Source organism: Zingiber officinale, chromosome 3A, assembly GCF_018446385.1.
Source record: "Zingiber officinale cultivar Zhangliang chromosome 3A, Zo_v1.1, whole genome shotgun sequence".
NCBI classification, from domain to species: domain Eukaryota; kingdom Viridiplantae; phylum Streptophyta; class Magnoliopsida; order Zingiberales; family Zingiberaceae; genus Zingiber; species Zingiber officinale.
In genome coordinates, this window is record NC_055990.1 from 116420430 (window position 1) to 116432680 (window position 12251).

General features: G+C 38.4%; 1 protein-coding gene and 1 pseudogene across 1 annotated transcript; one reads left to right on the top strand and one right to left on the bottom strand.

The window, feature by feature from the left end:
• Positions 1-2671: 2671 nt before the first annotated feature.
• Positions 2672-6766, bottom strand: LOC122052319 (annotated as a pseudogene).
• A 1521-nt stretch (positions 6767-8287) lies between these two features.
• On the top strand, positions 8288-11378 carry LOC122052320 (30S ribosomal protein S17-like). The gene is made up of 2 exons (XM_042613793.1): positions 8288-8560; positions 10966-11378. The coding sequence occupies exons 1-2, from the start codon at positions 8399-8401 to the stop codon at positions 11125-11127; spliced, it is 324 nt and encodes a 107-aa protein (XP_042469727.1). The 5' UTR covers positions 8288-8398; the 3' UTR covers positions 11128-11378.
• Positions 11379-12251: the final 873 nt, after the last annotated feature.

Below are 12251 nucleotides of genomic sequence, written 5' to 3' on the forward strand. Positions count from 1 at the left end.
TTTTGCTTCCATATTTTAATTTCACTAAAAAATGAAAAGTTATTTATAGATTTTTTTTCCTTCTTTTTTCCCTCAATGTTATAGCACACTTTCATAATTGCACCTTGAAAACATTAGATTCTTTCCTTTCTCAAATATATTACTAAAACAACACGAAACCCACAATTTTGGAGCAAAAAGAACTCTCACCAACCTATCAAAATAGCATTTCCATGTGCGAGGCCTAACGCCTCTATCGCTGCATCTTTAATTGTCTTCTTTTGTTTAAACTTTGATCGCAGCTAACTTCTGAATACCCTGGTTTATTTTACTAGTTTAGGTCATCCCCATTTTGTAAGAATATTCTTATTTTCCAGTTATTGGTGGTAGCTAGCTAAATATTGTTTCAGTATTATAATAATTATTCAGTAGCTTCTATAACGACGATGCTAGAGGTATTTAATACTTTTCTATAACTATTTTTATTAAATCAATAAAAAAATATTTTGATTAATAATTTGTAGGATTCAAAATTTTAGGATTTATGATTTACTTATAACTATGTAATAACTGTTATAATTAGTTTAAAATAATTTTGGTCGATTTAATATAATTTTTAAAAATATGACTGTAAAGAATATTTTAATATATTAATGTTGAATTTAAGTTTAAAGTTTTAAAATTTAAGATTTAAATTTAGCTATAACTATGTAATAGTGATAGCTTCTACTTGCAGTTATTTAAGTAGATTCTATAACTATTTTAAAATGGTTTTCATCAATTTAAAGTAATTTTGATGAAATTTAAATAATTGGACTAAATTGATAAATATTATTTTGATATAATATATTTTATGTATAATAATTTTGATTAAAATAAAATAATTAATTTTTTATATTATAGTAGTTAGTAGTAGTTACTATAATTATACTGAAAGTATAAGTATTCTCAAAATAAGTAGGATGCCATTTTTATTTTTATTTATGTTTTTTTTAAAGAAATATCCATTTGACGATTTGATAAATATCTTTGTCCTATAACCATCACTAGGGAAGAAAAGGAAGGAAGAGAGACGTAAGACTAAGAGGGACCACAATCCCCTTGAAGGCAGAGGAAGACGAGGTACGCAGGAAGATGGGGGGCTGTTCCAGGTGGTGGACGACGTGCTGAATGTGACAAGGATGTCGGAGGAGCTAGGGAAGACGACGGGGAAGGACTTGGTGAAAGGGAAGACAACGTACCCGAAGTTGATGGTGTTGGAGAAAGCACAATTGCTGTTGGAGCAACGGGTGGCGAAGGCGGAGGATGAACTATAGGGGTTTGATCGGAACAGAGCGTGACCACTATACCAGCTCGTTAGCACATCACCCATCGCTACAACTGAATTGTTACTTAATTGATCGATTAAACCCTTCACTGATAAAATTCTAAATATGATAATTTGTGTCCTTTTTTTACTCGTAGTTAATAAAATCAATAAATTCGGTCTTCATGGAGCGAGCCGTTGTAAAGCGGGAGACACATCAATCCACCTCCTAAACCTAAAATCTCTCTCAAGGCGGAAGAAGAATTTAGGCTGTGAGTCACCAACCGGTCGATTACGTTGCCCTGCAACCCTTCATTGAGTAATCATAGCTAGAAGACAATTCTGGATCCACCCCTATAGATGTGACAAAAGGCGAAATCATTGGCCCCTAAAACTCCCATCATATCCGACCCTAGGTCATCACGAGGGAGGTAAATCACGACAGTCGAGAGGTCAAGTGGTGGTGGGATGAGTTGCACAAGGTCCAGAGATTTATGTCCCGACAGCCCTGTGGTTTGACTCCGCGACCTCATGTGACAAGTATGTCATCATTTAGCCCCCACGGGCTGGATCAGCTGGAAGAATGTCTGACGCTTGCAACGGAGGTTCAGGGGTCGAGAGTCGCCAGTTGCAGACGGGCATAAAAACTCGATTATGCTGCGCTTTAAATTCCACTCGACCCCCAGTCGCCCCTCTTGCCCAGCTTAACCGTAATTTACTCCCTCTGGATATCTGTGAGGCCGGACCCAGGGGGCTGCTAAGGTGATGATTCCACCTTTTACAAAGTATGTCATCATTTATTATTTCGAATGACTCGTGGGATCTGAATCCACCCCGAGAGAGAGAGAGAGAGAGAGAGAGGGCAAGGACCAACCACCTTTTTTGATTCCTTCTCTTCAACTAATTACTCCTATAAATATACCCAAAGGATGAGAGCAATCTCCGTGCACAGTCGTAGCACTCTCGTCTCTTTGCCGGGCATGGCCGAAGCTGCTAACAGTTCTCGAGCCCTGCTCATCCTTATGATCCTTGCCTTTGAGGCTTTAGCCATCGAGGGAATTAGAAGGCATGAGGCAGTAGTCATTGGAAGCGGACAGGAAGGAGTCATGGTTATGGCTGCAAATCGGCATGATAAGAGTTGGGCGACGGAGCGGATGGAGGATTTTCGCCAGACAACGCCGGGACACAGCCCTGGCACAGGCAATGCCCGCAACAGCAAGGAAGTGGAGAAGACCGTGTAGACGGAAGGACTAGAGCTTGGTCTGTTGATACTCTGTGGTTCTTGCTCGCATGCCTTTCTTTTCTTTTCTGCTTGTTGAGGATCTGCAGTGTAGAAATTGTTATCAGTCTGATTAATGATCAGTAATTTCAACCATGCTGTAAAGCTTCATCAAAGAGATCACGGCATTTAACTTAAGGAAATCGACATTATGTCCTTCTACCGTAGAAGAAAAATGAAGTAAAAAAAAAAAGAAAAAGGAATGACATCTATTGTCCTCTAAACAGGGTTACAGCTCCAGCTAAAGAATTCTCCCTCAAACTTAGCAGTGAGCGGAGATCGTGCTACAATTGCAGCGACTGAGTGGTTTAGGATCCATATCCGCTGCCAACTCGATCCACAAGTTGTTCCGCTGACTCTTCATCCTTACTTTCGCGGCCACCGACCCAGTACTGCTTTACAGCCACCAATATCTTCTCAGGAAGCAGGGGTCCATCCTCGTGATCAACCAGCTTAGCATTCCATCTCATGCTACTGATTATCTTCTTCACCTTTAGGAGAACTTCAACATCATCGCGAAATATAACTGCACCCTCTGGCCGCAGAATGCGATCCATTTCAAGAAGGATGTCTTCAGCTTGGCATCTGCCGTCATTGTATAAACAACATAAGATACACTGGAAGAGTGACGATGCACAACTGAATTAAAATCAGACACTTAATGCTTTAATTGCAAGTCAGATTTTTCTTTTTTTATTTTCTTAGACCGGCATTTAGTTATTTATATATATATATATCGAATCAAATTCCAAATTCTTACTTGTTCTTGTACAGGCTGAAAACACCATTGGCGTGTATGAGATCGTAAGTCCTTGGGTAAGTTGAAAAGGCTTCACACCTAGTACCAAAAAGCAAAAGAAGTGAAAACAATGAAATACAAAATATGTATTGACAGCTATGAAATAAAGTAGAAATGCACTTTTGAAAAAGATAACTTGAAGAGCAACTAAGTAGCAACTTTATGTAAGCTACTAAGAATGATGCAACGTTATAACCACAATTTGGATGCATGACAAATAGTCGAGCAAGTTTTAGCAAAGGATTAGTTGCAATCAAAAGTACATATCATTTTAACTATACGACTCAAATAGAAATCCATTAGGAATGCATACCAGTCATGATATATGCCAATCAACCCACGTTCGTAGATCACACCTAAGGTGGATAGTTCAGCTAATGTGGGAACAACATTCATCACCCACAACTTTGGAGATTCAATTGTTGCTGCAAAACTACCCAATCTGGCATTCATATCCATTATGTTTCGGTACCTTCCAGTATCAAGTAACTTGTTAATTTTCTTATAAGCTTGAACATGCCCTTGCCACTGCTTGATATCTTCTTGAAAGGATTTCACTGAGATGCCGGGTACAGAACCACTAGCTATGCTCGGTGGAATAGCATTTAACCTCTCAGGGAATGGCTTTAGTTCTCCTCCTGCAACTTTTTCAACACTACTAACCTTAGGATATGGTGTTATGCAGGGCTCCATATTCTTGTACCTGATGAAATTGAAAAAATTCTCAATTATATAGGAAGAATCAGCAAAATTTACGAGAACAATAAATAATTAGAAGAAACATAGAGGAGCATTCAAATTTTATTAACTTGCTGCAGCTAGTCACAGAATAAAGAAAATAGTGGCTACAATATTAACATCATCTGCAGTTCACTACCAGTTCATTGGAGACCAACATCTAGATGTGTCTGTACTAACTATTTGAGGACAGTAGATGAGTTTTTATGATTGCCTTTTAACATCTACTTTTTCAAGGTTTATCCTTGATTGGTGGCCAACAAAATCAACACAAAATCAACATGACAGCGTGTATGCACAGAAACAATGGTAAAACACACACAAATAGCAAGTTCAAGAGAATGGATTGCGCCCTCCCTAAGAAATTCATTTTGGGTTTCACATGTGATTGAGTTAATTATTATTGTTTTCTCAATAAAAAATGAATTGGCATGGCCTATTTGGCATTATGTATTTAGCTGAAGTTGACTTGTTCAGACTCCTTCAGATATTCAAATGTTAGGCTTCTTGAATGATTGTGACCATACAAATCGACCATACTTCATTAATCTTGAGCAATTGCAGTGGTGAGAGAAAGAACCATAACTTACCATACATCATTTGAATTCACTTCTTTGCATATATTCATACTGCTATCATCTTTCCTCCCTGGGCATGATTCAGCATTAATTCTTTTCCTCCAAATAGCGATTTCAGACTTCTCACTGACCTTCTCCCAGCAAAGAAGCCTTGCAATTTCCTCAATCTTCCTTTGTTCCTCCTCAAGATCTTCCTTCTTACGTTGCCATGCCTGATAGTTAGCTTTCCAGTTGATTGGGGGGCCTGAAAGCACCCAATAACCACCAGGCCTCAAAACCCGATCAACTTCCTTCAAGTAAATTCCATCTGAAGAGAGAACCATAAGAAAAGAATGGTAAGAACAGGATTCAGCAGTTATCAAATAGAGCTATTTGACAATAGTTAAAAAATTTGATAATTAAAAAGAAAATAGTTAGTTCATTTCTCACCATTTTCGCCCCATGGAATTAAGCACCGTGAACAGTGAGCCATATCAAAGGCTCTGGATGGGTATGGAAGCTTAATTGATCCAAGAACTCCAATGACTGCAGGGACACCTCGTTCTAGGGCAAACTGCACCTGTGCCTCATGAGAGTCCCTAGGAGCAAAAGACATAGCTAGCACATTCTTTTTCAGTAGATAAGCACCCCAACTAGCAACCTGCAATAAAAATCAAGATGATATCAAATAAACTGATAGAAGGCTTCGAGATACATTCTTGCACAGAAACTGTTGATTCTAAATATAGCCAATGATGAGATGAGACCATAAATTTGGAGAAAGAAGTTCCATACCCCACATCCTGTGTCCAATGCAGTCCTGACAATACCATTTTCAATTGGAATAACAGATGAGATCGATATATTTATCAGCTCCTTGAGGGAACTGTGTTCCTCCACCAGGAAATCTGAACACATTGCCCTCATACTGAACCCAATTCTGAACAGCCTTCTCAACTGTCAAGCTTTTGTATGGTACGTTGGCGTAGGGAACATAATCACGGCTCTTGGGCCATGGGAAAGGAGCAACATATCCCTTAGGTGCTGGTATAAGACAATGCAGTTTCTCATCCTCTCTTGGGCAATGCCTCTCTCTGTATATCATGTTATCTCGAGGAAAGGTCATTGCTCGCTTCTGATCCTGGCACGGAGTGTAGTCAGTATAGCGGTCGTGGCATGCCTTAAACTTTTTGACTTGAGAATCTTTGAGATCATTCAGGTTTCCTGAGCCAGCATGGTGGGTCTCAAAATTCAGATTTGGTGCTATTGTGCATTCAGTTTGCTTAGTGACTTGGAGTGCGATACTATCCCCCCTTCCAAATCCACTTCTCTGCCATGCTCCCAATATATAGAAGAAGCAACAGAGGCCAACAATGATGATGAGGGACACTGATCTCCTTGTCCTCCCTTCACCAGAACTGGACTTTAAAGCCATGGAGTGTGCCTGAAAGATTTCCCAAATTTTAGAGTCGAACAGAATTCCATTTTTATATGCATCACTACTATCTTTTTTTATCCATTCTGTTACATGCGAGGATGACTAGTGCTGCTCACTTTAGCTACGGAAGGAACTGAAGATTGTAAGATCTAGCAATCAATGCGTACAAAGATGTCATCCAAACACTAACGGAACACTACGCAGAAGTAATAAGTGCAGCCTCCTAACCAAAGCAGGCGTTTCCTTAACCGGGCAAGAAAATGCATTCAAAATTGCTCCTTTTTATGAAATAAAATAAAATCCACAGAAGTTTCATTCCCAATCAATCAATCAATCCAAGAGCTAGCACAGAGAGAGGGATCCCAGCCAAAAACCTTACGGACAGATCAAATTCCAACAAATCCCACAAATCCGACGTCGAAGTAAAAGAGGATCAAAAGACAGACAGTCAAACGAAGAAGAAGAAAAATTTCGACGGCGTAGTTTGCAACGCCGACTTACCGATCAAGCAAGAAGCAGATCTAATCTTGGGGAGAGAAAGAGCGAGAGAGAGAGGGAGCTCCAAGGGGTCGTGGTCGCCTCCGTTTCCTCAGCGATAAGCCCTCGAATCGATCGGAACCGACATAATCCTCTTTCTCACTCTTGTTGAGTCCGCGTGATTTCCCGTACAATAAATGGTTCCTCGCCAACCATCTCCTCACAGAACGCACATGCAGTCGATCCTCTTCCGTTCATCAGCAATCCAACGGCAGATCTCATCCCTCCAAGCTACGATGTTCGCTGTTCTGTGGATGATCCCGTCGGAAAAGAATTGTTTTCTTTTTTTCATTATTATTTCCTTGCGCTTAGTAGGCCTGGAGAGCAAGTAGCACGTCGCCACGTCCTCAACTTCGACGGTTCCTGTTGGTGAGGAGCAGCGCATCTCGGACAAGTACATAAATGCCGGGTGGAAGAGGTATTGGCGAATGAGCTGTGTGCCACTACGGGTATAATTGTTAGGGGGAAAAACATTGGACGCGTTTTTGGATTCGCGATTGGATATCGGATCCGAATGGATGGACCAAATCTATTGACTACCCATCACGTGGATCAGATTGTCTCTTTGACTCCGCCGTAATCCTCCTTATTCATCGGTGGCAATTTAATTTTAAAAGGCGACCGGTCGGTCCATTGACCATCAAATGAATCGAGAGCTGCAAATAGCACATCGCTCTACGTTTAGTATTTCAGGATTATTTTTTCTTGGAGAAAATTAAGTCAGTATAGGGTTGTGGGGAATCAATTCATGGATATATGACTAATTGTGGAAGGCATGGTAGTCCGGAGTAAGTTTTGCAAAATTTTCAAATTGTACGCAACTTTTGCTTTATTTAAAATTATAAAATTGCCTCTACCATGATTGGACACTAGTTATCATTTTTTTAAAAAATTTACTATGATTAGTTAAGTTGTAAGATATACGTACTAAGATATAAACATATAAAAATTTATAAATAACTTTGAGGGATGATATGTTGATATGTTGTACATCCATCTATGAGCATTGTGAGTACTTAGGGGTGTTTAATTTAGAGGAATAGGAATAGAAAATGGGAATGAAAATTATTGATTATCATTAGTTTTTTTTTTCACTTCCAATAATTTGAATACTAAATCTAAATCTTAACCTTTAAACTAAAAAAAATAAATAAATAAACATTAGATGTTCACATCATAACATTTTTAAATAACTATACGGATTTGAATAAACCCTAATCTTGTATAAGGATGGTAAAAGTTCGATTAAATCGAATAAATCGATTGAATCATTGAATTTAAAAATCTCACTCAGTTTTTCAATTTTTTTTTTAAAAAAATTAGTTAACTTGATTAATCCGATTAATTCGGTTTGGATTGAAATTTTGTTTTAAATTTTTTTATTTAATTAAATTAAATAGACTGCATAAATTGTATTTTTAGACATAATTAAATTTTTAGATTAAAACTTAATTTTTATTAAATCGAATTGAATTTTTAAATCATAACTAAAAAATTTATTTAATTCAATTTTTATGGAATTAATTAATATTTTGTTAATTTATTTAGTGTTTATTAAAAATTTGATCGATTTAATAAGTTAAAAAAATAATTTGGTTAGAATTTGATTCGATTTTAACCTAATAATCATATTTTTCTTACATGATTGGGCAGTAAACCCTAACTGGTTGACTCTTACTACCCATTTCACTCTGCTGCAATTTTCTCTCTAGGTTTTAGGAGTGGTAATCCGAGGCGGCGGCGGCGGAAGCGTAGGATTTCCGCAATGAAGCAGGTAGTGGGGATCGTCGTATCCAACAAGATGCAGAAGTCGGTGGTGGTGGCTGTGGATCGGTTGTTTCATCACAAGCTCTACAATCGCTATGTGAAGCGCACCAGCAAATTCATGGCGCACGACGAGAAAAATGAGTGCTCCATCGGTGACCGAGTTAGACCTTCATCTCTCTATTTTTTTTTCTTTCTTTTTTTCCGTTAGGGCTTGTTTGCACGGGATCTAGGATTTTTTTTTTTTTTTCCGTTAGACCTTCGATCGTTTAATAAATTGCTGTTAAAGAAAGATTCCGACTATGGTTGAGGTTGCAGTGTCTTTAAGGTTGTTCTCCTTGAAAATGAATAATAGTGTTCCCAACTCTTCCTTTTGTACAGGACACAACTTGGAAGTATCTAAAAGATTGCTCATTTCTTTTAAATGTGTCGATGGAGTGAAGATCACAAAGGAAGTGCCTTTGCCATTTTTTTTTATCATTGAACTTAGAGAATTCCATATAATAAGGAAGATTCTCGGTAGGCCAACAACTTTGAAATCATTTAGATACTATTACAGAGAGTATTACCTGTTCCTCGAGGCTTTATACCCAAACTCATTCCATACCAGTTGTTCCGGCCAAATACCGTGGATGATCAAGCCACGAGCTAGCATGTGTGCTCTTTGGAGGTCGTCGGTGAGGGAGACGAAGGAACCTGAGATGCACTCTAAAGAGGGTTAGAATGGCGCTGGGGATGGATCCTGGTAGGCCACTCTAATGCTCAAGTAAGGGTTTGTTTAAGGTGTTATGCTGAAGGAAGAAAATGGAGAAGGATAGAACCTAGTGGAGTCGAAGAATGGGAAAGAGTCCTTTGTCTTTACCTTCTTTAGAGTTTATATACCTGTCAAAAGAGCATCACCATATTAGATGCCTTCATCATTCTCATATGGGCTAGTGAAGGAACTGGATTCGTAGCAGTTAGCCGCTTCTCTATTTACCAAGCGTCACGTGTTTGAAGGAGAGCATCTAGGAGACCAGATATGACAACTTCATAACTGCCTCTCCATTCATTTGATGCCATGTGTTCTGGAATATTCACAGAGAGACAGTCTTGTCGATGAGGCGATTGTAGGCCAATATAGGGTGTGGGGAACTTGTGTTCGGGAGGATGCTGGCGATTGAGGGCGAGACTGAAAAGATGTCAAGGTTGATGCCAAGACAGGGAACATGCCGAGATATCAAGCTGGGAACTTAACAGAATTGGCTACTGAGACTGAGGCCCGAAGGATGTTGGTGACTGAGGCCGAGACAGGGAAGATATCAAGATCTGAGATTGAGGCATGAAGGATGTCGGAGGCCGAGACAAAGAGCAATGTCGGTGACTAAGGTCGAGACATGGAAAGACATGGAGGCTGTCAGTGATTGAGGTCGAGACAGAGAGCAATGTCGGTGACTGAGGCAGAGGAAAAATGTCTTGATCTAAGACTGAGGTCCAGAGGATGTCGGTGATTAAGACCGAGACATGGATGATGCTAGGATCGGAGACTGAGGCGTGGATGGTGTCGACGATTGAGGATGAGAGATGGATGGTGCTGGGATTTAAGATTGAAGCGTGGAGGATGTTGACGACTGAGGCCGAGACATAGATGATGTCGCGATTTGAGACTAATGTGTGGAGGGTGTCGGCGACTGAGGCCGAGACATGGATGATGTCGGGATCTAAGATTGAGGCGTGGAGAATGTCAGTGAGGCTGAGACATGGATGATGTCAGGATTTGAGATTGAGGCATGGAGAGTGTCGATTTCAGGCTGATTCTACTTGGATGCGTACATTGAGTTGGCTCGATCAACTCGAATCTCATCTGGGTTGGGCCCGATTCTTTTTGGGTTATGTTTGACCCACCTTGATTTTGACTGATAGATCAACACTTCTGACCACATGTAACACGTGGAGGCAACAGGATTCTGCCACATCATTGGTCATGAGTTTTATTTTGTTTTTCCAAACTAGTCCCGGACTCATTTGAACAGGTTGGTAGTTACTAGTGCCTTCCTTATAATAGACATATCTATCATCCTTGGAATGTTTTGCAATTATTTTCAATTTATGCGTATAAGATGTTTCCATATTATCAAAGCCAGATTGGCAGGCACTTGATGTCGAAGGGGATCGGCACAAATTTTGAGATGATGAGATCTCTACATTTTCATTGGTGCTTCAATTCTAGATTATGCTAGATTAGTCTACAAATGATCTGCAGTTAATAAGAAATATAAGTGATGCTTCCATTTGAACGAATAACTTATTGATGGTACTTGTAGAGACTAGTTGGATTATCATTAATACGAACAACAAAAGTACATCGCAGACACAACTACCTTAACTATTTTACTTGGATTCCACTTTTGATGTGCTTAATATGTGACAGAATGTTCCTTGGTCATTTCGAGAGAAAATGACTTCTTGTTTAATAAACTGGGAATGAAATGGCAAGAACCATCTGATGACCATCTTGGAAATGATTGCCTTAAGTTTTGTATTTGAATAATTTTCTTCTCTGATGTCGTTTTAAGCTTTTGCTCCCAGGTAATTCTGGATCCTTCAAGGCCATTGAGCAAAAGAAAGAACTGGATTGTCGCCGAGATATTGCGGAAGGCAAGAGTCTATGTTAAACCATCTCCTGCTGCTCAAGCTTTTGGTGAATCAGCTGTTGGTTCGAGTGCACCCCAGAGCTTGCCTTCTGCATGAGCTTCCTGAGCTAGGACAAATGAATTGTATGTTCTCACGAAGGCCCCTGCTTTCGACTTGCCAAAATATTTTCCTTCGACAGTGCAATTCTAAGTGAGTGTGACAAGAATATGCTTCATTTCTTTTCATCTTGTTGTCTATTGTCCAGTCTTGTTCTTTACATTAACAATTAAGATGAATTAGAAGGACGTGCCATATACATTGATAATTCTTCTGAATAATGCTTGACTTTTGATCTATTTGGTTTTCAATAGCTAAATCTGACTGATGTACAGCAACAATATGGTGGTGATTCCTGCTCGACCGCATTTAATATTATGTTGTGATTCTGGATAGAAACTTTAGGGAAATAAATTGAATAATTATTTATTAATGTGGTTTATGGAATTAAAATAGATATTTTATTTGCATTCCTATAGTCGATAAGTATAATGATGAAGTGCAACCAAGCATGGGAGGGGCAAATAAGTTGACTATGAATAAAGATTCAAATCTAAGCACAATGATAAAGTGAAATCAAGTATGGGAGGGGCAAATAAGTTGGCCATGAATAAAGATTGAGTCGAGTCTAAGCACAATGATAAAGTGAAACCAAGTATGGGAGGGGTAAATAAGTTGACCATGAATAATGATTGAGTCTAAGCACATGATAAAGTGAAACCGAGCATGGGAGGGACAAATAAGTTGACTATGAATAAAGATCTTGTTGATTCTCTCTGGCATAAGCAAGTTAGTTTTGAAGTGTTTATTGAATACAACAAAGAAAAACCAAGTATTCAATTAAAATCGATTTGAACCAAATTAATGAAAGTTGAACAAACTATTTATTTTTTTAACTAATTGAACTGGTTGAATTTTTTAATAAAAATTAAATAAATTGAACTGAAAAAATATCAATTAATTTGATGATAATTAAATTAATTAAAAATTTCTAATTAGGACTAAAAATTTATCATAAATCATAATAGTGCTTAATTCCAATTCATCGTAACTCATTTTTTTTAATTCATTTTTTTCTATTTTGATTTATTATTTTTAAATAAAACAAATTCTAAAAGAACTGAATTAAAATTTTAAATTTGGTCTAGGTGGATTTGTTTGGTTGAATTGAATTTTTACTCACC